The sequence below is a fragment of the Grampus griseus genome, assembly GCF_964374135.1.
Source record: "Grampus griseus genome assembly, chromosome: 20".
Lineage (NCBI taxonomy): Eukaryota > Metazoa > Chordata > Mammalia > Artiodactyla > Delphinidae > Grampus > Grampus griseus.
This window is the reverse complement of record NC_139014.1, coordinates 16812938-16839192: the sequence shown is the minus strand read 5'-3', so window position 1 is coordinate 16839192 and position 26255 is coordinate 16812938. Positions and strand designations below refer to the sequence as shown.

General features: G+C 44.9%; 2 protein-coding genes and 1 pseudogene across 3 annotated transcripts; all 3 read right to left on the bottom strand.

Annotated features, from left to right (window-relative positions):
• Positions 1-1074: 1074 nt before the first annotated feature.
• LOC309838582 (RAD52 motif-containing protein 1-like) lies at positions 1075-6534 on the bottom strand (annotated as a pseudogene). The gene is made up of 5 exons: positions 6439-6534; positions 5879-6058; positions 2715-2837; positions 2173-2340; positions 1075-1217 (listed from the first exon to the last, which is right to left on the bottom strand). The product of its transcript is annotated as an RAD52 motif-containing protein 1-like (transcript).
• A 1226-nt stretch (positions 6535-7760) lies between these two features.
• Positions 7761-11307, bottom strand: LYZL6 (lysozyme like 6; the record flags this gene model as incomplete). Its single annotated transcript, XM_082679169.1, has 4 exons — positions 7761-7830; positions 8801-8879; positions 9786-9944; positions 11169-11307. The coding sequence occupies 4 exons, from the start codon at positions 11305-11307 to the stop codon at positions 7761-7763; spliced, it is 447 nt and encodes a 148-aa protein (XP_082535295.1).
• Positions 11308-19882: 8575 nt separating this feature from the next.
• Positions 19883-20110, bottom strand: LOC309838137 (NADH dehydrogenase [ubiquinone] 1 beta subcomplex subunit 1-like). The gene has a single exon (XM_082679128.1). It carries the CDS (start codon positions 20079-20081, stop codon positions 19905-19907), a length of 177 nt encoding a protein of 58 aa, XP_082535254.1. The 5' UTR covers positions 20082-20110; the 3' UTR covers positions 19883-19904.
• Between the last annotated feature and the right edge of the window lie 6145 nt (positions 20111-26255).

The window sequence follows — 26255 nt, the reverse complement described above, 5'->3', positions numbered from 1 at the left end:
TACAAGCAAATAAGGTCTCTGAAACTTAGCTAGGATTTCTCAGTCTCTAAGCCTGCAGGGCTGTGAAGCAGGGGAGCAATTCTGTTCCGGGAATCTACTAATCATAAAGTTTCCTTTGGGCACAGCCTGTGACATTCTCACCGCTGTATAACTCTATAGGGAACACAATCAACGGTATTTAGTAGCATGACCACTTTCAAGGCTCACAGAAACGTATCCGATAATTATATAAGAATCATATTCACCCAATATATCAGAAATGAAAACTGAAATTAAACTGATTCCAAAAACATAATCTAATAAACTCTTCAACAAGAAAACAACAATGATAATAGTCCATATATTTTGTCTGCTTACTATGTTTCAGGCATAGTTCTAAGCTTTTTACATTCATCATCTCATTTACTCTTACAATATCCCCCATTAGGTGGTAAGCTGAATTACTAACCCTATTTGCAGATAAAGAAATTGCAGCTTAGAGATATTAAACACCTTCAAATGTCTCTGGCTAGAAAAACCTAAAATTGCAACAACAACAACAAATAAATCTAAGAGACAAAGTTAGGACTCAAACACAGGTGTCCAAGGCTTATAATCACTACACTATTCTGTATGATAAGCAAGCAATTGAGGAAGAACTGGATCAAACACTTTCTGTATGAACTGAGGCAAGTCATTCTACATCTAAACGCTGGGGAAAATAATATTCGCTGTCGTTTTTCTCATAAATGCCACCAAGAACAAATTTAAGACTGCTGCTGTGAAAGCATCTGGTGAATGAAAGAATAGGTAATGTTTTAGATAACCATTATTTTCATCCAATTCACTTTTTTTTTTTTTTTTTTTTTTACAGTATGCGGGCCTCTCACTGTTCTGGCCTCTCCCATTGCAGAGCACAGGCTCCGGACGCACAGGCTCAGCAGCCATGGCTCATGGGTCCAGCCGCTCCACGGCATGTGGGATCTTCCCGGACCGGGGCACGAACCCGCGTCCCCTACATCGGCAGGCGGACTCTCAACCACTGCGCCACCAGGGAAGCCCCATCTAACTAACTTTTCAAATAAGTTTATTTGCTCACTGAAACTGAAGTACTTCAAGGACAATCAGAAAGGTCTTACCTAAAACCACAATCAGCAGTTTCTGGAATGCATCTGTCATAGCCTTCTGAATAGCAAGCTTCTGGGTTACCTTCCTTTTCATAAGGAATGATAATGACCCTAAATCCAACCAAAACAGATGAATTTAAAATGCCTGTCTGAATAACTGATGTCTAGGTTTTGTGTTTAAAACTAAAAATGCATCTGTGATTCTTAGATCATTATCTTAGTGATCAAGGGCAGGCACAACACTGGGGTGCGGTTGAATGTCTCTGCTGTAGGTATATCCTGGCTTGGCACATTTTTACTGCTCTGATTCTGGAAGTTCCTAAAATACTCGATGGGAAATGCAAACCAAGAACGTGGCACTAATCGCATATGACGCACAGATTTCAAGTGGACAAGCTGAGGCTACACTGCTACAGACGCTGCTCTCCTGTGCGTGAAGGGCTGGATTCATACAGTGAGATAGATTTGGTGGTGGTGCAGATGATCTGGCCTCTCCTCAACCATCACCCACTCAGGTGGAGGGTGGAGCCTCCTCCACTCCATTCGCTAACAGCCCTGCCTCTGACTTAAAACCCTAAGCCCAAGTGCCATGGACTCTAGGAAAAAACTCAGCACCAATCGGAATCCCCTTTCTAGGGATCTATATTTACTTTTTCCGCTCAGGCCCTTCTATGGGAGCAAAGGACTGAACATTTACACAAGAGTTTATTTCAATCTTTAGACAATGATTTTGTTGGGATAACTGAAGGCCAGAAGACATCTGTATTTTGAAGGACTATTTTAGCACATAACAAATTATTAACCAAAAAAAACACAAAAACTAACTAATTTTCCCTCCTCCTAAGCTTCCTGGCAGGCAGTCAGTTCTAAAATTCTAAAGTTTAAGGTGCTGTCAGGTATTGCCTAAGATAAAAACCTACATTGTCAGGCAGAAAAATTCTGCCCAGGGCTTTAGTTGCTTAGAAAAGGTGATGATGTATCTGAAAAGTTGAGTTTCAGAAAGAAAGGAAAAAAGAGAAATCCCACTCCCTCACCTCCCCATACACACACATATTGGAAAACAGACCTTCCTCCAAGTTATCCAAAGGTTCCTCAGCCATGCAAACTCCAGGACTCCTGCACTCGTGGGAGGGCAACACCACCTCTAAAGCCAGAAGAACTTGAGGCTTTGCTTCTGAAGTGGTGTCACAATATCTTCCTTTTCCCTTTCTTCAAGGTTAGAAAGATCCTGAAGCTGTTAGGATTTTGAATTAAAGGCTAGACTTCAAAATATCCTGTTGTTAGAAATAAAAACTAAACTCCAGCAACCCCAGGTAATAGTTTAGGTATGCTATAGCTTCATAATCAAGTGAGACTTGCAAATGAATGATTAGATATGGTCAACTATTTTTATTATACACCATGCAAATACTGGAGAAAATTATGGACACCACCATCCAAGTCATTGAGATTATCACTAATTCTAGGTGGCAGGCCAATGCTCAGATGCTTCCATGTGGAAGCCTCTCACATCTCCTCCCCATAGCCCTGTTCTATTCTTCCCTCTAAAGTCTAGGAGTTCAGTGTTGAAAGGAGTCTGGTTAGTCAAAGAAAGTATACAGAGTTTACCTTGATGATCCTTTTTCACCACCCACTGAAACCAAAGTAGTAATTTGCCAATTCTTGGCATCTGCAGCTGTTTAGGGCAAGCGTATTATGTTGAACCGCCTTATTACTGGTGCCGAGACGAACCTAAAGACATAAAAGACCTAAAAATATCACAACCCTACATAGAGGCTTATTTTGGATATACCTGAGATTTATCAATACCAATTTCATAGAGGGGCTGTGCAGATTAAGTAGCACATTTTAAGCAATGAGTTCACAGTGAGCCCTAAATAAATGTTATTTATTATTTTTAGGTCAGTACTTTTCTGCATCATTTCCAGGGCCCCTGATTAACCGGGAAGGTTCCCTGACCGCTGGTGGTGAAAGTGATGATGAAAGCAACCAAGGAAGCCCAGCAGAAGCCTATTATGGGGCTGGGGGTAAGCAAAGGAAGTGAACTGTTTCAGTCGTCTCATCCTGTAGCTCCTGCTCGAGAATACGAGCTGAAGAGGAGATAAGATGGACCTGCCACTGAATTAGGACCTTAATCTGTAGCACCCCCTCCCCAAGTTACTAACCCCTGTTAGAAGAGGGAATACGTATACCTCTCTAAATGTAAATAAAGCAACCAAAAGAATTAGAGGTTCATCTGCATTAACAAGCTTCTTTGAGAGTGCAAATATTTCCAGTCTTAACTCTCTCAATAACTTACATATTACTGTGGAGTTTTTACATCACTAGTTCTTTCTTAAATGTCTATTTCCATTTTGAACAGCGTGTAGTATATAAATAGTCATAAAAATTCAAATAATACAAAGAAAGTCAAAGCATTGTTAATTCTTTGATTTGTTTGTGCATCTTCCCCGTCACTAGTTTATGAGCTCCTTAAGTGCTTGAAGGAACCGTATATTATTCTTTCCTTGTTACCAGAAACAAGCATAGGTCTTGGCATATAATAGGGAAGTGATGGTCTGTTGACTGAGTGAATGAATGAGTATGAATAATAATGAAATTATTTCCTCCAACTGAAGCTGCCTGCTGGGAAGGAGAAATGAAGACTAATTTTTAAATGTTGAGTGTCGCATGGGAGGCTAGGCCCTGTACGGTGAGTCATAATGGAGCTGTCCTGGACAATTAGGAAGCTTCAGAAGGGCTCTGAGCCCCTGGGTAGTAGAGACAGGTGACATCTGGGATAACCTTACCACAGTTCTTGCTGGCAAACATATCCCTTCATGCTACTGAGAAAAACTCAGATACATTAGGCCTTTCCTTCATTTTATTTTAAGATGTTATTATCTTTTCTGTATTTATAAAAACTACAGGGGAAAAAAGATAAGATGTATACCTGCCAATGAATAAAAGAACACATAATTGGAACTTCCCTGCTGGTGTAGTGGTTAAGACTCCATGCTCCCAATGCAGGGGGCCTTGGTTCGATCCCTGGTCAGTGAACTATGTCTCTCACATGCATGCTGCAACTAAGAGTTCACACACCACAGTTAAGGAGCCTGCGAGCCACAACTAAGGAGCCTGCCTGCTGCAACTAAGACCCGGTGCAACCAAATAAATAAATAAATAAAATTTTAAAAGAACGCATAATTAAAGTGGGTAACAATTTCGGGCGTGTGAGCAGTAAACTAAGGCTCTGCATTAAATAAGGAAATCTAATACGAATGCCTTTTCCTCTCAACTCTATAGTGACTTGTAGAACATTCTATCAGTGCCGAGCTTTATGCTGTGAAAATCTCAGAACCTAACCTTATGGAATGGTCTTAATGTCCAATATAAGAAAAGAACTCATTACTCACAACTGACACCAAGTAACTGTTTCATAATCTTTCCAGGACCATCTGTAATATCTGAGTGGTTATGTGAAATGGTCGCAGGGTGTGCAAACAAAAGAATGCCTGACACAAAATCATTTCAATCCCAGGGAGTACAGCCAGGATGAAGAGGGTGTTAAACAGGGTACAGAAGTGGGAGGTAGTGTACCTGGAGTCACATCTGAGGAGAGTTTTCAGATTCAATAAAGGTGAACTCAGTGAGTAAAGAAATATGGGTGAGAACAGGCAGCAAGGTCAGTAGGAAGTGGCCAGAGCGAGAAGCCAATCAGAGAAGACACACAATTATAAAGGGAAAGGTCTGGAAATCTAAGCCTCACTCACTTATTCAGAGGAATTGAAAAGGTCCTTGAAAAAGGAATGGTGGCTGAATGGAGGCACATAATGAAATGTTAATTCTGGGCAAGTAAGATTGGATGGCATGTTAATATGGAATAAGGTTTCTACAATGCATGAGAGAATATTTTAACCATTTTCTGGAATGTGAAGGGAGTTCTGAATAGGCAGTTTGAGAGTGATGATGAAGCCTCCTTTATGTTACATCTGACAAAAGTTCCTCAAGCTCCGGACTTCCCTGGTGGCACAGTGGTTAAGAGTCCGCCTGCCAATGCAGGGGACACGGGTTCGATCCCTCGTGCGGGAAGATCCCACATGCCGCGGAGCAACTAAGCCCGTAAGCCACAACTACCAAGGCCTGCGTGCCTAGAACCCATGCTCCGCAACAAGAGAAGCCATGGCGATGAGAAGCCCACACACCACAAGGAAGAGGAATCCCCGCTCGCCGCAACTAGAGAAAGCCAGTTCGCAGCAACAAGACCCAACGCAGCCAAAAATAAATAAATAAATAAATTAATTCATGAACAACGTTTGTCAACCTCACACATTTGAAATCCACATAAAAGTAAATATAAGGAAGACTCTTGTGAAGATTTCTTAAATTAAGGGGCAGCATAAAATGACATGGGGTTTAACATCAGTTAAGTTTGGGTTTGGCCTCTAGTTTCCACCTTTACTGTCATGAACCTTAAGTAAGTCACTTAACCATCCTGATTTCGAGTGTCTTCATCTAAAAAAAAGAAAGAAAGATCTGGGGAACTGGGGGATCAGTGGAGCAGTGAATCTGAGAGCATTCTGTACACCACAGTGCTGTACAAACGCTGGCCTTTCCCCCCCCCCGCCCCCGCTGCTGGCATCTTAGTTCCCCGACCAGGGGTTGAACCCGGGCCCTCAGCAGTGAAAGTGCAGAGTCCTAACACTGGACCGCCAGGGAATTCCCGATGGCCCATTAGTTTTAAATTCAGCACTTCATCCCAGTAGAGCGAGGAATTCCACATTTGGACCCACCTTCACTGGAGATGTCTGGAAAAGCTGCTTCTGGTCGCATGCCTTTTGGGCTCTGTGGGCATCCCTTGCTGAATAAAACTTGATGATGCCATAGAACCCAGGACAGGCCACTGCTGCGTTTGGGAAGACTCGGACCGAATACAGAAGGCCAAACTGGGAGAAGACTGTGAACACAGAATGCTGTAGGGTGGTCCCATGCTAAGTAAGTGCAGGAAATTTCACGCCCAGGAAAACAAACCGCCCATTCCCTTATATTCCCCCAGCCCTTCGCCACAGGCAACTGTGGTGAGCCGGCAACTCCAAACACTTCTCATTTTATGAACAAGTTTCCCTCTGAAATCCTAAGCTTCGAGAAGCATTAGGAGGCAATGCCGTCTGTTGGGAACTATCTCTCAAAAATCGCTGGGAGCGAGCTGACTGCTCAGGTCGGCTCTAGAACTAAGATTCCTCTCAGCGGAGACCACAGGCAGATGAGGTGCTGAAGCAGTACCCCGGGGCGCCCAGTTACTGGGGCGCGGGGCGGCTTCCTCCACCCCTCCCTCCGCCCCGGCTCGGCTCACTTGCAAGGCCTCGGCCGTGGGTCCAGAGCTCAGCTCCCACACCAGCAAGGTTTTGTCACCCGCGACGGGAACCGCAAAAGGTACCAACTCCACCATTCTACCGTTACCGCGCGTGCGCGGCTCGGGGCGCAAGCGGACTGCGCCTGCGCACGCGCGCACGCGCCTTTTAAAGCGGGAGCCTGAGGGGCGGAGCCAGCTCAGTGGGAGTTGGACGGGGGCGGTGCTCGGACCTCTCCCTCGCCCCTCCCACTCCGGGCTTGCCTCTGCCTCTAGTTCCCCTTCTGCAACCCGCGCACCCAGAAGTTTTGAAGTTTAGCGTTTCTATTCAAGTGTATTTTTAGCGTAGAGTCCAAAGTGTGAGTTTACAGGATCGAATGGTGCGGACATGTTTATAGCAGCTGGCTTCATCTTCAAACTCCCAGAGAAGACTAGAGTACTAAGTAGTTAGCGCTAACTATCCACTGAACTTTAAAAACTTAGATTTCCCGACTCTGTGTGAGAAATGACCACCAAAGATGCAATCCTTCGACTTGAGTGTTTGCATGAGTCTTAAATAGGCAAATCAAGGCATAACATTAAAGCCATCAACAGTCTAGTATGAAATTCTTAAAAAGCTGGTTTCTAGCCCATTTTCCTAAAGTACCGCCAAATCATCCAGCACATTTCTTCATCCCCACCATGACTTTCTCCACCTCAATATAGCAGACACTTAGCCCCACCCATTACCTACTTCTGAGCTCTTTTACTTCAAGAATTGGTGACTTTGGAGGAATTACTTAGATCTTGATACTGTTTCAAACCAATAATTATAGATTTATTATCCATATCATTATCCATTGCGTTCATTGTATGTATCCATTTATTCATTGTATCCATTATCTGTGTATGGAGAAGATCCCCATAATCTTCTCCAGATAGATTATGAACACCTCATGAACAATATTTACAGATTTATCACCCTTTTTCTAGTACCTAGCACACTCATACTCTATTAGGTACTCAAATATACCTGGGATTAATCGTGACTAAATTAACACATTCTTTGCACAAGGAATGCTTTAATAATTCCAAAAATATAGAAAATTCTTCATCGTGGTCTTCTTGGTTTGCAAATGACAGTCAGGAACCAGGGGCCTGGGCCTGGATAGGAACAAGGAGGAAGCCCTAGAAAACTATTTATTCCTGGGGCTCTGGTCAGTTTTATTTGTAAATGGGAAAGGAAGAAAATAACATGAGGTGGAGGCAAGAGGAAGAAGAAATGAAGAATTCCCAAGTGAGGAGAGGAGTTCTGGAATGACTCCACCACAGGCCTGTTCCCTGTCTCATGCCAGGTGGCATCCTGTCATCCAGTAGGACAGTGGCCGGTCTGCACAGTGCAACCTCCATTTTACCCTGTGGAGAGAAAGAAGATTGGTTCTTTTTTTTTATTAAGAATCAATTTTATTTATTTTTGGTTGCGTTGGGTCTTCGTTGCTGCACACGGGCTTTCTCTAGTTGCGACGAGTGGGGACTACTCTTTGTTGCGGTGCGCGGGCTTCTTATTGCGGTGGCTTCTCTTGTTGCGGAGCACGGGTTCCAGGCGTGTGGGCTCAATAGTTGTGGCACATGGGCTTTGTTGCTCCACGGCATGTGGGATCTTCCCGGACCAGGGTTCGAACCCGTGTCTCCTGCATTAGCAGGCGGATTCTTAACCAATGAGCCACCAGGGAAGCCCAGCAACACTTTTTATAGAAAATGTTGCTGCCAATTATGTAGAGAGGGCCCGTGGCAGCCATGTTTATGTTGCTTAATTTCTTCCATGCCTGTAGCTGAATGAATGGAGCTGGGACACAGGGTCCAAGCTGAACCCATCAGATCCTCCCTGCCAGGCACTTGGACTGGGACTGAGCCTAGCTAGTCTCTATGGTCGCTTAGGACATTAGCCCATAGATTCAGGGTGGACATAGTCTGTCTGGTGGACTGTAGAGCAGAGAAAGCTGGTCTGCAGAGGGAGTAGTGAAGCCAATGCACAAAGAGAAGCAGAAACCTGCAAAGGAAAGTTTCCAGCCCTGCTTCCACCCTCTTCCTGAGGCCCAGCTGCACCCCTCGTGTGGGCTCAGCAAGACACCTTGTCCTCTCAGAATAAATCTCCCCCAGCTAGCTCAAGTTGCTCTGTTCCTGCAACCAAAAGAGTTTTGTTTAATACAGTGTCAGAGGAAGAGCCAGATCCCAGGTCTTCTAAGTTGGAGTTCCAAGCCCTGCCACATCCCACATTTTTCTAGGCTGTAGAAAAGGTCAGGTCCTGGCCTACTGTCCCTTTCTCTGTCACTATGTCTTTCTTAAGGCTCCGCCCACTAACTTCATCCCACCATGGCCTCCTTACCAGTTCTTCATCCCCCCTGTTCCGGACACAATTTTTTTTACACAGTTGATGTTTGAAAGAAGATTGAGGCTCAGCAATTCTGAAAGGGAGAAAGAGAATACCCATCAGAGCACAGGGGACAGTCCAGAAGACTGGTCTCCCTGCAAGGCATGTGCCACCCAGTGGCTGAGAACTTCCGGACGAGGCAAGTCTTCCCCCTCAGAGGCCCATTTGGACATCCGTACAATGGCTGCTGGAGGTTGGGGATGGTTGGGGGGTGGGGGCAGGAGGGGCAGGAGGGCTGAGATTTGAGCCTGTTTACTGCCATACTTCCTAATGGATGGTAGTTCACCCCAAGTGTGGAGGATTCTAGGGAAAGGAAATGCCAAAAGAGGCAGCACAGAGACGAAGGAAAAGTCCTACCTGAGGAGGGAGGCTCTTCAGGTGAAGAGCCCAGGGCCATTAATCAGAATACAAAGGAGGAGATGGGGGACACAATCACGGACCTGTGGAGCCTCCTGGATTATCCCTGAGGTGGGAGTTTGCACTTGGCCTTCGGTCAGACCATTAGCCAAAGGCAGCTCTACTTGGTGGTGAGAGCTGAGCCTTCAGGGCCACCAGTTTGGCATTCAGCACTGGTTCTATGAGCCTCAGTTTGCTCACCAATAAAGTGGGGATCATACTAGTTTCTACTGCATGGCAAGTTGGATGAAATGAGCTATGTATGTAAAGTACTGAGTATATAATACGCTCTCAGTAAATGCTGGCTGCTGCACTGCTCTACTGCTACTGCCTGTGCAGAGCTTCTCTGGACCCTGCTAGCACACTGCAGAACCTCCTATAGGCATTTAGGGACACGAGTCAACCCTCTGCTCAGTAAAGGGATTCCCTGATTCCTTGAACCAATCCTCTGGGGTTGTTTCTAGGCTGTGTGTGGGAAGGTTAGTCCCGTGAGCAGAGCCTGGTCGTCTCTCTCACCTCTCCCACCCTGGGGCCCTGGCCAGACCTTGACAGTCCACTTGGCAAATGTTTTCCGTGTGACTCTTGTCATCATTGCACCAGTAGTGGCTGTTGATCTGGAAGATGCCATAGTCAAAGCTGCCATCTGTATTTTCATTTACCTTTGTTATGTTGAAGTGACTTTCCACGAAAGCCAGGCACAGCCCTTAGAACAGGGAGAAGAGGGTTTTTAGACGGGGGGCCAAGCTGACGGACAAGGAAGACGGAGGAGAAAGGGAGACGAGGAATCAGAAGAAAGGAACAGGCTTCCCTGGTGGTGCAGTGGTTAAGGCAACTAAGCCCGTGCGCCACAACTACAGAGCCTGCGCTCTAGAGCCAGCGAGCCACAAGTACTGAAGCCCACGCACTCTAGGGCCCGTGCTCTACAACAAGAGAAGCCACCGCAATGAGAAGCCTGCACAACTCAACGAAGAGTAACTCCCGCTCGCCACAACTAGAGAAAGCCTGCGCGCAGCAACAAAGACCCAACGCAGCCAATAATTAATTAATTAATTTTTTTAAAAAAAAAAAGAAGAAAGGAACAAAGCCTAAGAGGCTAGATGGGGCTAGTGGGCCAGAAACACCCATTAGCTTCTCCTCTCATTCTTCAGTCCATCCACCCATCAGTACAACCACTCATCCGTCCATCTGTCCATGCATGATTTCTGCACTTAATGATCACCTATTGCGTGCCAGAAACTGTGCAAAACCCAGTGAGGGACCTTTAGCTGGCTCAAATGCAGAGGCTGCCTTCAAGGTGCCTATAGAATAAGAATGAAGATATGTACCTAAAAAAACCACAAAGCAAGATGAAAGGAGAGAGTGTTATAAGGCAGTCGTGCCTTACAATTCTGGGCAAGAGGGAGCTATCTCTACCATGGAGTAGGACGAAACCTTTGCACTGGCTGTTCCCTCCACCTGGAATGCTCTTCCGCCAGATGTCTGGGGGACTAGGGCCTTTATTCCATTCAGCACTGCTCAATGTCACCTCCTCAGAGAGGCCTTCCTTGACTTCCCCCTCTACAACAGTGTCACCCATCACTCCCCACTGCTTTACTCTTCTGCATAGCATTTATCACCACCAGGAAGCACTTCATATATTTGTGTGTTTCTTTCTTGCTGTCTCTTCCCCTAGAATGTGAACACTATGAGAGAAGGAGCTGTGTTGATATCTGTATCCCCAGCGCCTAAAGTAGTTCCTGGGACATAATAAGTGCTCAGTTAAGAATCGTGGAACAAATATCGAATGTTGGGAAAGGCTTCTTGGAGAGGGCTACTTTTTGAACTTGACTTTGAAAAACAAATGAGAGAAAAAGAAAGATGGCCACGGAGGGCATGACCGGGAGAGGAGGAGAAAAGGGGTGTGAGGGTGTGAGGAAACGGCACTCACAGTCGCTCAGGGAGTAGCCCTCAAAGCCATCCAAGTCCTCCTGGTGCAGCACATTGGCCAAGTCACATCGGTTGATGAGGCTGGCTTGATTCACGGCAACGAGACAGCTGACCAAGGAGATGAGTAGCAGGGTCGTCATCCTCAGAGGGGAGGAGACGCAGTGGAGGGTGAGCAGAGGAAGGCCTGCGGGTCCTAGGGTCTCCCAGGAGAGAGAGTCTTCTGGGGAATCTGGAGAGAGCAACCACATGTCCTCGCTTACTCGCTGCCCCCCTCCTGGCTGTTTCTCTTTCCTCTCATGTATTATTTTATAAATACATTTTTTTGGGGGGTTCTCCTGTTGTTTTGTTTCTGTTTTTGTTTTTCCTAGTCTAAAATTAACGATGCTGGGGCATGTCAAATAGAAATGAGAGCCAGCTCAAAGGGGTACCCACTGGCCAAATCTGGGACAGCATTTTTCGGGTAACAGCTTTACTGAGATATAATTCACAATATATAATTCACATACCATACACTTAATTCATTTAAAGTATACAATTCAATCATTTTTCACAGAACTGTGCAACCAATCCCACAGTCAACTTTAGAATATTTTCATCAACCCAAAAAGAAACCCCATATCCGTTAGCACTCACTGTCTGTTCCACTTCCATCCAGCCTCTGGCAACCAATAATCTACTTTCTATCTCTATAGATTTGCATATTCTGAACATTTCATATAAATGAAGTCATACAATATCTGGTCTTTTGTGTTTGACTTCTTTCACTTCACAATGTTTTCAAGGTTTCATTCATCTTGTAGCATGTACCAATATTTCATGCCCTTTCACGGCTGAATAATATGCCATTGTACGGATATATCACAATACGGTGATGCATTCATCGGTTTGTGGACATTTGAGTTGTTTCTATTTTTTGGCTATTATGAATAATGCTGCTATGAACATTCGTGTATAAGTTTTTGTGTGGACAAATGTTTCCATTCCTTTGGATACATACCAAAGAGTGGAATTGCTGAGTCATATGGTGACCTAAAGTTTAAACTTTTGAGGAATTGCTGACTTCCAAAGCGGCTGTACCATTTTACATTCCCATCAGCAATGTATGGAGGTTCCAATTTCTCCACATCCTCACCAACAGAGTTATTAACTGTCTTTTTGATCAAGGCTATCCTAATGGGTGTGAAGTGGTATCACGTTATGATTTTGATTTACATTTGCCTCATGGCTAATAATGTTGATCATCTTTTCACATGCTCATTGGCTATTTGTGTAACTTTGGTAAAATGTCTTGTCAGAACCTCTGCCCACTTTTTCAGTTGGGTTGTTTGTCTTTTCATTATTGAGTTGTAAGTGCTCTTTATATATTCTGGGTATTAGAACCTTATCAGATACTTGCTTTGCAAATACTTCCTCACATTCTGTGGGTTGCCTTTCACTTTCTTTTCTTTTTCTTTTTTAATAAATTTATTTATTTATTTATTTTTGGCTGCATTGGGTGTTTGTTGCTGTGCGTGGGCTTTCTCTAGTTGTGGCAAGTGGGGGCTACTGTTGGTTGCAGTGCGTGGGCTTCTCATTGAGGTGGCTTCTCTTGTTGCGGAGCATGGACTCCAGGCACGTGCGCGTCAGTAGTTGTGGCATGTGGGCTCAGTAGTTGTGGCTTACGGGCTCTAGAGCACAGGCTCAGTAGTTGTGGCATACAGGCTTTGTTTCTCCGTGGCATGTGGGATCTTCCCGGACCAGGGCTCAAGCCCGTGTCCCCTGCATTGGCAGGCAGTTTCTTAGCCACTGCACCACCAGGGAAGTCCCGCCTTTCACTTTCTTGATGGTGTTGTTTGAAACACAAAATTTGTAAATTTTGATGAAGACTGATTTATGTATTTTTTTCTTTTGTTGCATATGCTTTTGGTATCATATATGTGAAACCAATGCATAATGGTTTCCAAGGTAATCTGGAACAATTTGACCATCAAAATAAATGATGATAGTGACAGATTATAACCCACTGAATGAGATAGGAATCCATGAGTTCATAACAGTAATAGATAAATAGATACATAATGGGGATTAAAGGGGAGCTCTTCTTGACAAGAAAATGCTGACTGATAAAAGTGTTGGTAGTCATGAAGTTCGAAAATCACCATCTTGAAACCATCCTAAACTGGTTTGAGCAAGAAATAATCATCAATAGATGCTAAATATGAGGGGGTGGGAAGCTTGGTGAAGAGCTGAGTATGTTCATGGTCTTAAAGTATCTCCCCTTGATTGCATGAGAAAAACAGTAACAATACAGTGGAGAAACCAGACAGTGTTTTGACCTGGTAATCAAAATTAACACCACCAGTGAGGGACAGAGAGAGATTATGTGCCTCCAGATGTGACACCCTGAGAAGGACACACATCACTTATGCAGCATTCTGGCCAGAGATGCATAACCTGTAGCTAATCTTGAGGAAACAGCAGACAAAGCCAAATGGAGGGAAAATCTACAAGATAACTGGCCTACGTTCTTCAAAATGATCAATGCCATGAAAGCAAAGAATGAGGCTATTTCTATCACTAGGGGTGTGTGTGTGTGTGTGTGTGTGTGTGTGTGTGTGTGTGTGTGTGTATCTTTCCATTAAACTAGGTGTATGTTCCTGAGGATTCCTCCATCCACTAGCTTCATGAGTCAGGCAGCTTCTTGGACAACATGGCTACCCTGATGCCTGTCTCCTCACGGATGTTTTATTCTGTCTCCTAAGACTCACTCCATTGCAGCCTGAGCTTGCGACCATTCTTTTGCCTCTCTCTTCCACCCTACAGTTGCCAGATTTAGCAAATAAAATTACAGGATGCCCTGTTACATTAGAATTTCAGACAAACAACAAATAAGTTTTTAGTATAAGTGTGTCTCATGCAACCTTACTCTGCCCTGACTCAGTAGGGTCCTACAGAGACAGGTATCACTGAACCTCGGAAAGCAGGGAGCTCCATCTCTGCCCATGAAGGCCCCTCTTGGGGTTCCCTGGGGAAAAAGTGGTTCGGGCAGGTGTACCCCCAACTTCCCCTCCCGAGCTTACCGCTCTCCTATCCCTCTCTGACCCCAGGTCCCAGCCGGCCTAGGGCTTTCTGGGAGAATCTGTAGAACAAAGTCGTTTGGGTAGGAGCCTCCTCTTCCTCATGGACTACCCTGTGGCCCCGCCCAGCTCACCACTCTCCATATTCTAAAGAAGACGGGAGTGCTCAGCCATCCCCAACTTCTGGAACCCCAGTTCTGTGATGTCATCACTCTCCTGGAAATACTCTGGTCTTACATGCAAATTGGCTCAGTCTTGAGGCCAAACTTCAGGCAGAAATGGTAGATGGGCCTGGAGGGATTGGTGACAACTGTGGGATAGGGTAGAGGGGGCTGGTTGTTCTGTCTGCGCATCTCCCTTCCCTTCTGGGAACAGTACCACCTTTAAGGGAACTCCTTCCCCCATGGGGCTTTAGTGCCACAGTCACACAGGGCCCTGCACTCCAGGTGACAGGGTGTGCCCGTGCCCCAACCAGTGTATCTTGAACTGAAATTAGGCAGAGCAGCTCAGCTTCTCCCAGGTAGACTTTGGGTGTGGGGCCAGAGGCAGACAGTTTGGAATCACGTGGATACGGCCCATCCGAGAGAATAAGCCTCCTTGAACAGGGATCAGAGTCCAGACAGGATTCCAGCCCCAGGGTCCACCCTTTCTGCAACCTAAACACCCTTTTGCCCTTACTACTACCCTATGATTCAATAAATGTCCTTTCTTGTGTAAACATGTTTGAGTTGAGTTTCTGTCACTTACAACCAAAAGAGACCTGCCAGGAGAGAAAGCATGGGGTTAACCATCCACGGAGTGGTGACCTGACAACCTTCACCTCCCCATGAAGGCCACGTATCATTTGTCAGCAAAATCTGGGAGACATTTCCACCAACTATAGCAAAAAGGAAGCAAGAGAAAATTCTGTTACTGATGTTCACTCCACCCTCTGAAACAGGGCGATAAGGTCTGACAGAAGGGAAGTAGGAAGAGCTTTCTAAGTGGGCAGTGATGCCCCATACCCTCTGGCTTTGGACTTCCCTCCCCAGTGGGACAGCAGCACATTGCATCTTGGGATGTGAAGGTAGCCGGAGCTCTGGTGGAGGTTGAACTCTGGGAGGAGGGTATTCTCTGGGTACCACTTTATGAAGTATCGTTTGGGGCCAAAAATATGCAGGTGCCTCAGATGACCCAAACTACCATGTCTGTGTAGAATTAGAGACCTGGGTAGGAGGAGAGGCTTCCATAGCCCAGGACCACACACTGGAAATTGGGCCAGGGGAGGGTCTCCCTGCAGCTTAAAGTCTTAGAGGGGATGATGGCAGCACTCAAAGGGGGACCAGAGGGACCCTCGACCCCCACCTCCCAACTGTGACAGACATGAGCCCTGAATGGATTCCTACCCATTCAAGGACCTGGGACCCAACCTGGGACCCAACTTGGGACCCAAGGATAAATTCGGAATGTTGCAACCTGGGACAAGAAGACATGGAAGCCACAGATCATTGGTCTAAATAAATATTTACAAGTTATAAATCAAACTAACAAGCTGTTAACTAAAATATTTTCTATCCTCATATTCTGACAAACATTCCTTTAAAAGGATAAAATTTTAAAATGTGTATGAAGCTATGGTTTATATATGACTGAAGGTTAGCAAAATGTCAAAGATGAATGAATTTAGTTTTTATTCCACATGTCTAGATGCTCTGTTAATGGACTGGCAATGTTGGGATGAATAATAAACAGATACATAATTCATAAAGGATTATAACTATTCCATGAAATTTATCTTTCTTATCTCCCTTTCAATACAATCACTAATTATATTACTATTATCAAGATTTTTCAATATATTTAAGAATTTAAAACATAATTATATTCAAAGTACAAAATTTTAAATATATTTTCATCAAAAATATAAATTTATGTGAAAAATGTATTAATTTTCTGTTTTCCAAAAATTAGTTTTAAAATATTGAAAGGTATCTAATAATTCAAAAGGCAAAATACAAATTAAAATGAATGAATATTAAATTTTTATATCAAATTATTTATATAAATCCAAACACTTTCTTTTACTCTCTGAAAGCTTAATTAAATTTTATTAACTTTTAATTTTAAAATTTAACTTAAATTTTATTTAAATTATAAATTAATTTTAAAACTTCTTTTAATTTAAAACTTTTAAAATGAAAATGTTACAATTCATAAGTCTAGCGTTCAATATCCATCTTGTTGCTAACGTAAAGAATTAGTATCATGGGGCTTCCCTGGTGGCGCAGTGGTTGAGAGTCCGCCTGCCGGTGCAGGGGACATGAGTTCGTGCCCCGGTCCGGGAAGATCCCACATGCTGTGGAGCGGCTGGGCCCGTGAGCCATGGACGCTGAGCCTGAGCGTCCGGAGCCTGTGCTCCACAGCGGGAGAGGCCACAACAGTGAGAGGCCCACGTACCACAAAAAATAAAAAAATAAAAAAAATAAAAAAAATAAAGAATTAGTATCATGTTATGTCTGAAGTCTAAACATATATAAAAATTTAAGAGTAATATGTAATGTGATTTATGCAATATTACAAAAATTTCCTCAGCTTTTTACAACTGAGGCAAATACTGTACTAATTCCTGTGTACTTCCAGAACCATGAGTAGAAACATGAAAATAAGAATGGTACCACTCAGCACTACTAGAAAATGATATTTCATTGTGTTCAAATCTATTGCGTTCAAGCTACCTGAGAGGAAAGCTCTGACAAGTTAGTCTTTTCTCTTTCCTAAGTTCTTTTCTGCTCAAAGCGTCTCTGGACTCTGAAATTGTACCAAGCAGGAGTCATTAAGCTTTCATCAAACCTTTAGATGCAGTTGCATTTTTCCCCATGAACATAGGGTAAGATGTAAAGAAGCATCTCCCCAGGGCCTAAACATTGTTAGTCAAGAGAGTGGATGTTTCGGGTTAAGTCGTGCTGTGCCAGTGCTGAGTGCCAGATCTGGAGTAACAGAGGCATCCTGTGGTTTAATTTAATTATCTTGTCTGCAGGTGCACTAAGCACAGGCCCAGCTAGGGGCTCCACTTGTCAGTTTTAATGGCAATACTGGAAAAGTATGCTCTGGCGATAAATTGCTATAGAAACCAGAGGAAAAGTTAAGGAAGTGTCTGCTTTGAGTTTTCAATAAAATATGAGAAAACCCCCAAATGATACCGCTGGCTGAAATGCAGAATACAAGGAACTAAAATCCAGTGACAGAAATGAAATCTGTATTGAAGGCAGGAAGAGCAGAATCCACAGGTCAGAAGAGTCAATCAAGGCTGGAATCACACACTTGGGAAGTTCTTCAAATGCAGAACAGAAAGACGTGTGGAAAACAATGGGACAAAAAAAGGATGGCTATGGATGATAAAGATTAGAGCCTTAGACTGGGACAAAGACACCAGAGCTGAAAAAGTTGAGTTTGCAGATCTGACAGGTAACCTGTGTTCCAGGAAAAATACATGAAAAGACAGTCACTACTGAGACATATTCAAACCATATATTCATAAGACTGAATTTTTGACTTTACTTTTAGGCCTGTACTTTACCCCACAGAACACATACCTTCTCAAATACTTCAGGAATAGTGACGAAATTGATTATAAACTAGGCTACAAATAATACCGCAATTTGTCCCCAAAGGAGGAATTACGTAAGCTCCGTACTCTGGCTATAATTTAAAAACCTCAGTTTCTTATAACTTTAACAGAAACACACACACACACACACACTCACACACACACACACACTTTTTCCCCTCTGAATAATTACTGAGTCGAAGGCAAAATTAAAATCTGGAATAACAGGTTTGCAAAACAATGAAAATGACATTAATATATTAAGTGTCGGAAATTTATTTAGAAGTAAATTCATAATCTTAACTGCTTTCATTCAAATAAAACAAGCAAACTGAGCATTCAACTCAAGAAGTTAGAAAAAGTAGAAGAAAAACATTCCCAAGGGAAAACAGAAGGAAGCAAAACATAAGAATGAAAGTGTAACGTATTTAATTGGCTTCAGGGGGAAATATTGGGTGACGAGTTAAAAACAAAGTTAAGAAGCAAAGACTAGAGAACCTGAATATTACATGTCCCACTATGGACTTTGGATCCTTCTCTGTAGCATTAGTGTTGTGTAAACTAAATATTTCAAAGTTTCTGGAGTGAATTCCTTGCAAGGACTGGCCACTCGGAAGCCAAGGGTTACCAGCAAACAACAAATTTCTTTAATAAAAACACAGTGGGTAGATTATCCAAGAAAGTAAATATAACTGAAGGTTCTAAAGCCTTGACACCCCAAAAGCATTGCCAAATACTTTCTCCCATAAAATCATATTTTGTCCCAAGGGGGGACCCCCAGCAGGACTGAGAAGTACCACTGCCTGCTGCTGGACCTGGGAGCATGTGGCAAGGAGAGAGACATGTCTCTGCTCAGGAAAGTGCAATGGAAGCTCCTAGATTGTGCTGTGAAATGCAAGATGAGTGAAATACACACCTGCCTTTGAAAAATCAAATATGGACCTTAGCAGGGCCATAAGTCTGAGTAATTAATAGACTGGAGAAATTCCACGGTGGTCCAGTCCAGACACATCATTCACATAGTTCAAAAAGAAGCATGCCACCCTGATGGTCAGCCCTTCGAGAAATGAATCTTTCCACTGAGCTAAAATTTGCCTGTGTCCACTTTCTCTGCTTAAACTCAGTCCCCACACGTCATCCACCCAGCTTCGGACCCTCTTGCATGAGGTGGCCAATTGCTGGCCTTTGGAGTCAAACCAAAATTCCTGGCAAAGAACTGGGCTCATATAACTGCATGTATAGGTAAAGCATGTGATTACATCATTATATGTTTTAGTGTAATCATACCTGTGCATCTTCATAGAACTTACCTATTATTTTATTACTTTCCCCCAGTTTCTCTTTTATATTATAGTTAAAGCATTATGCTGATTTTTAAATTTACCGTCATTATGAATGGATTAAACAAATCAATAAAAAGGAATGAATGGGGCTTCCCTGGTGGCGCAGTGGTTGAGAGTCCGCCTGCCAATGCAGGGGGCATGGGTTCGTGCCCCGGTCCGGGAAGATCCCACATGCCACAGAGCGGCTGGGCCCGTGAGTCATGGCCGCTGAGCCTGCGCGTCCAGACGGAGCCTGTGCTCCGCAACGGGAGAGGCCACAGCAGTGAGAGGCCGGCGTACCGCAAAGAAAAAAAAAAAGAAAAAGGAATGAATGACTGGTACACACAACAACGTGGATAAATTTCAAAATAATTATGCTGAGTGAAAGAAGCCAGACCAAAAAAAGACTATATACTGTATGAGTCCATTTATAGAAAACTCTAGAAAGTGTAAACTCATCTATAATGACAAAACGGATCAGTAGTTTTTTGGGGGATTAGGGAGTAGAAAGGGGCACAAGGAAATTTTGGGGGGTGATTGAGATGTTCACTATCTTGATGTGATGATGGCTTCAGGAGAATTTACATAAATCAAAAATTAGCAAATTGTATAAATAAATGACTATAAATATGTCATTTATTATATGTCAATAAAGTGCTTAAAATCTTTAAAAATTACTATCATTACACTATATATATATATATTTAAGTAATGAATGTGTTTTTCTCTTATATTTTAAAAAATGTGAACATTCTGTAATTCAGCAGCAACTTTTACTTCCTGGTGACTTCTTCACTGGGTCTTAATTCCCTTTTATATAACAGACTCTTGTTCCGGAAGGCAATTAGGTTTTCATCATTCTTTCTGTCTAGATAGCATCCAACGACAAATCCCACAGGGACAAGTATATGTACCCAGTGGTCACACACAATCTGAAGTAAGTTCATCATGAATGCTGAAGTCTCGGAAGTAACAACGACACTACCCACAAAATATATTTTGTGGAAAGGGAGTTATGGGTCTGTCATGGCTGAGAATCCCAGTATTAGGAAAATTCAGAAGTTGGAGCAAAGTTTCTCCCACATGCCGGTTTTCAGGCCAACTCTCTGTGCAATTTATCCAAGTGGCCACTAGAGGCCAGCAGAGGTCCAGGTACAGGAAGGCACGGGCTGCGGGGACACCAACACGTAAAAGTATTCCCTCCTCTATGCTCGCCAGCCTGGGAGCTGGGCATTAATATTCCCGATTTATGCAGTGGTAGAGCCGGGATTTGGGTTGTGGTCTCTCTGGCTCCTGATTCCACTTTGTTGGTCCCTCAACATCAAGAGCCCTCCCTGTGCTACCATATGTCCTATGTCCAGTGAGGCAGCAGCCAGAGCTCCAGGTCTGTCATCCACAGAAGTGACATGGAGTAGTTGGAGGTGGCATCAAAGAGTTGTGATTCTCAAGGTGCCTTTAGAAGGCCGCTCAGGCTCAAGGTACCCTCTGTATTGGCCTTCCACCTTGCCTGAAACCCTCCTACTATGAAACAAGGCGGACTTCCCTGGTGGCGCAGTAGTTAAGAATCTGCCTGCCAATGCAGGGGGCACGGGTTCGAGCCCTGGTCCGGGAAGATCCCACATGCCGCGGAGCAACTAAGCCCGTGCACCACAACTACTGAGCCTGCGCTCTAGAGCCTGCCAGCCACAACTACTGAGTCCACATGCCGCAACTACTGCAGCCCGCGCGCCTAGAGCCCGTGCTCCGCAACAAGAGAAGCCACTGCAATTAGAAGCCCGCGCACCGCAACGAAGAGTAGCCCCGCTCGCCGCAACTAGAGAAAGCTTGCGCGCAGCGACGAAGACCCAATGCAGCCAAAAAAAAAAAAAAGTCAGCGTTCCATTATCAGACACTGCAACATCACAGGCTTAGCTAACCAGGCTGAAGAGTGAAGCACTGGTGGAAAGGTCATTTTTTATAAGGGACAGGGAAAGGAGACAGGGTTTAATTGGGGGTGGGGAGGTGATGGTGGAACACCCATGGGATGCTACAATGGAGGCCCCCCAATAAAAACTATTGTTAATACATACTGAGCCCTCCCAGTGTGTGAGGCACGAAGCGTGTATGCAGTGAATCATTTCACCTTCACAGCACTCTTGTGAAATTAGATGCAGAGAAGTTAAGTAATTCACCCATAATCACAGAGCTTGCAGGAGGTAGAGCAAGGATTTGAATTCAGGTTTGACACCAACATGGTGGGTTTAGCTGCTACTCTGTACTGCTCACTTTCATGGAATTGTCTTTCTTACTCTTTGGGGCTGGGGTATTATTTAGTTCCTATGTTAAATTGGTTGGTGTTGGTAGCAGGTGGTGGGTATTTTATTTCAAACTTCTGGAGATAAAGCTCCTGATGATTCAAGAGAATTTTAATCCCCTGTGATGGTCCAGGAGGGAAGTCCTCTCTATTTATTGAACATTTTCAATGTGTGAGGTTCTGTGCTAAGGTTGATACTTTCTTAGTGATGCTATTGGAAGGGCAGGTGGGCAGAGACCAGCAACAAGGAATCGAGGGGCAGGTGATATGGAATGACCCAGTGACATTGTTCATTTCTGCCCACAGATGTGTGTCAAAGGCAGCGGGGCCCCACCTCAGCTGGAGTCCCGAGCAGGTGCCTAGACCAGGATGTAGGTCCAGGGAGCTCACCAAAAGGCCCCAGTCATCAGGAAAAGCCAAACCGTCCCAGTGAGCAGATAACTCATGTGTGTGGTTTGTGGGTGATGAAGTATTCCAGCGGTTTCTTTTGTAATTTTTTTTTATTTTTATGTTTGGCTGCGTTGGGTCTTTGTTGCTGTGTGCAAGCTTTCTCTAGTTGTGGCGAGCGGGGGCTACTCTTTGTTGCAGTGCGTGGGCTTCTCATTGCGGTGGCCTCTCTTGTGGTTTACAGGCCCTAGAACACAGGCTCAGTAGTTGTGGCGCACAGGCTTAGACGCTCCATGGAATGTGAGATCTTTCCGGACCAGGGATCGAACCCGTGTCCCCTGCGTTGGCAGGCAGATTCTTAACCACTGCACAACCAGTGAAGTCCCTCTCTAGAGGTTTCTTTCCTGGACATCCTCCCCCTTGGGCTTGGACCGGTCCGCCTGGGATCATGCAGCTTGATCCTCCAGGCAAGGTGCCTCAGGGAGGTGGCCTCTTCTGTTCTGCAGGGCCCATCAGCTATGGGCTTCTGCCCATCCTGCTGCTTTTATGCTCTTATGGACACATGGTAGGGGTGATACAGGCACCAAGTAAAGGCTCCAGGGCTGCACAGGTGAGGACAAAGCAAAAGGAGGCCAGAGATAAACAAGTCCTCACAGACCCATTGGATCCACTTGCTTCATTTCATAGATGGGAAAACTGAGGACTGGGGAGGGGAAAAGACTCGACCAAGGCTACACGCAGGGTGAGCTAATGGCCAAGTTGGGGGTAGGACTCCCAGCACAGTCTCTTTCTCCCACACGCCCCAGACTTAGTTAATGATAGGTCCTTGCTTCTGGACACTTCTTTGTACTTTGTCTATTACTATTTACTCATTATCTTGTGTCTTTCTGAAAACAATAATTCTTTAATATCATTACATATTCAGTCAGTGTTCAAATTTCTAATTGTTCTATGCCAAAAAGCATTTTTTTTAACAATTGGATTAAATCAAGATCCAAATAAGATGCGCTTAGTTGTGATTGGTTGATGTCTCCTAAATCTCTTTTAATCCATAGGTTTCTCTCCCCTCTTTCGCTTTTTCTTTGTAATTTATTATTGAAGAAGGCAGAGCATATACCTTGTAGATTGTCCACAGTCTGCGTTTTGATGATTACAAGCCCATGATGTAGTTTAACATATTGCTCTGTCTTCTATAATTCCTGTAAATTGACAGTTGAGTCTAAAGGTTTGATCAGATTAAGATCAAAGCAGGTGTTGTGTTCTTCCATCAAAGGGACATAATGTCTAGTTGGCTTCCTTTTTGTGACATTAGCAGCTGTTGATGCCCAATGCCTGGATCCATTAATTCTCTGGGAGTTAAACATGGTGACATCCTAATTCTATAATTCCTTCTTCATTTAGTAACTGGTTTATTTCAATAAAGAGAAACTTCCCCTCCTCTACTATCGGTTACCCTGGCTATTATCTCATGAATTCTGTGAGAATTCTGGGTCGGTACAAGTGTACTCCATTTCTATATGAGCACAGAGGTCAGAGGGGTAAAGGAAACTGTTACCAGAAGAACTGTCCAGCTGAGCCCCCATCAACCCACAGAATTATAATAAATAATTAAATAGGAGTTGTCTTAAGGCCCTAAATCAGGCAGCAGCCCATGGGTGGCAAACCTGGGCTTAAGGACTCCTAGGCCTTTTTCTCCCTTCATAGGAGGACAGATCTGCACAGAATCTTAAACATCACCCAGTTCAGCCTTGTCATGTTCAGATGGGGAAGGTGAGGAGGCTGAAGGCCGGAGAGGTGTAGTGACATACGCAGACTTGCACACGTAACCAAGGTCCTGGGAATAACCTTAAAGAAAACCCCTAAAAATTCCTGTGATCAGTTCCAGGGTCTTTGATGCCTGTGTCTGCCGTTCCTGCTCCACAGCCTGTGCTTGTACCCAGTGCACCATCTCTCGACCTGGTCCTACTGTTGTGTCCCCAGTGCCCAAGATCGACACTTGATAAATAGTTGAATGAATACATGAATGAAGGTTCCATTGTTTTTACCTCTCCAGAACTGGCTGCTCGTGGACCTGCCCACTGGGAAAGGTCCTGCAGGCATCGGTCCTGCTGTAGATGTCCAGAGAGCTGCCAGCCTGTCAGGCACAGGGCAGGAGCCACGGTAAGAGGATGAGAGAGAAGCGGGAAGCAGCAGGGTTCACTCTAAGAAAGTAACTGGAGCGGCAGACTATACTCCACCCTGGCAAGAGGCAAATGCAGCAACACACAATCCTGCAGGGAGCATGGATGGGGGCACCAGTAGGTGGCACTGAGATGGGGCGGGGACAGAACTCCAGGGCACAGGAGGGGCAAGGCAGGGCCCTCAGCCTCATACTGGGCAGGTGACCAAGGCAGGAACTCAAGCCAAGGACCAAATCAGAAGCCATGAGGATTAGTTAGGATTAAGCTGAGTGGAGAGGAATGGAAAACCCCAGCTCTCACTGGCGCAAACAGGGTAGAAGCTCATTTTCTTCTCACGTTAAGACACCCCAAGGGAGTCAGTCTACCACCAACAGGGTGCTCCATGGTACAAAGGAGATGAAAGAGAGAGAGGACCCAGGCTCCCCTGTCATCTTCAATCATAACTTTGCTCCTTGGACCAAAAAGGCTGCTGGGACTCAGCCTTTCCTTGCCATATTCCAGGTATCAAGAAAGAGTAGGGGAAGGAGAAGAGCAGTCTCCTTTTTTAGGGCATTTTCTGGAATTTTGCAGACTACTTCACTTAGATTCTATTGGCCAAAACTGAGTCACATAACTAGACCTAGCCACAAATGACAATGGGAAATACCGTCTTCATTTCACACATTCATGGGCCCAGCTAAAAATCAGAGAGTCAGTAAGTGAAGGTCAGAGAACACGTATCCAGTGACTCAAATTATGATACAAGGCAGAAGTCAGCAGGGGACTCACAGCTTAGGCCCAGGTGCTGGGCTGTAGCTGTTTCCATCCCTGCTGCCCTACCTAGGTCCCAGGGCTTGGGCAGAGTGAGGTCATATGAGTGCAGTTGTGGGGAGGGAGGGGCTGTTGAGCCCAGCCACAGGGCCTGACGGTCCCTGAGTACCAGAGCAGCAGCAGTGGACCTTTTACAGCTAAGCGTAGCATGAGCCCTGGAAGAAGTGTCTGCTCACTGTCAAGGACAGGCACAGACTCAAAGGCCAACAACTGCCTGATGCCGTGAAAAGCATCCTTAAGATGATGAATCCGGGGCCACAGACCGCCTTTTTCCCAGGAGGCAGTGATGTGGCTGAGGACAACTGCCTTTCGTTCTTTACTTAAAAAAATAAAACAATTTTACCATAGAATAACATGTATGTAGAAAAGCACACAAATCATAAGTGTACAGCTCAATGACTTTCACAAATAAATGAACAACCCAAGTACCCAGCACCCAGATCAAGAAGTAGAACATTACCACAACCGCAGAAGGCCCTGAGTGTCCCCTTCTGGTGGCTACCCACCCACTCGCCCTCCTCCCACCTCCACCCTTCCCACCCCACACCCTCCAATGCCCACCCTACCACCAGCATTTAAAAATCTTTCTAGGCAATTCCATAGTCAATGTTGAGAATCACTGCTTTTGTAAAAACAGTTATCTAACTTGGCCGCACATGAGAATCCACTGGGATAGAAAAGGGAACAGAGGCAGCTAGAAGGCAGTGTGGTAGAGTGGAGAAACCTGGGGGCCAGACAGGCCTGCCAGTTATCAGCTGTGTGACCATGACTGAGTCCCTTCACCTCTCTGAGCCTCACCTGTGAAAAGGGAATAGTATCATCCCATGCCCAGCAGAGTCAAGGCTGAGAGATAGAGGGTGTTAAGCCCAGGCACACGTAGGGTCCATATATGGCAGCTACAATTGTCATTTTTATTAAAGGTGAGCAACCCCAGGAAGACCGAAAGCCCTTCTTTCTTTATGCAGATGGGACCCAATCTGGGGATGGTGGATACAGACTATGTTGATAAGAGGGTCAACAGGTTGTGCTGATGAGAAGCTGGGGTCTTTCTAGGGAGCCCAGGAAAATTCCACGGGCAGCAGAGATTCCCAGCCAAAGCCAGTGAGAGGTGGCCACTGGCTAGCACAGCTGCGGCAGCACTGGGGACCAGCAGCTGTGGATGAACTTGGGCAAAACCAATCCTTCTCCTTCAGCAAGACAAGCAAGGAGCTGACGGGCTGCAGGCTCTGACTCTGAGATTTACCGATGGAGGAAGAAGCAGCCTGCATCCAGCGCCTACTTTGTGACGGACGCTGCACATTCATGCCGTTAATCTTGTGAGGCCGGCAAACCCATCCCATCCTCCCCTGGAGGAGCCTGAGGCTTACAGGCAGGAGCACCTGCCTAACTCACAGAATCCAGGTGTCGCCAGGAGGCTGGGACCTGCCTCTCGGTGGGGCTGCAGTGGCAGCACC

Bases quoted from the DNA above. Each gene is read 5' to 3' on its own strand.
- LOC309838137 (XM_082679128.1), bottom strand. From the start codon at position 20,081: ATGATGAACTTACTTCAGATTGTGTGTGACCACTGGGTACATATACTT.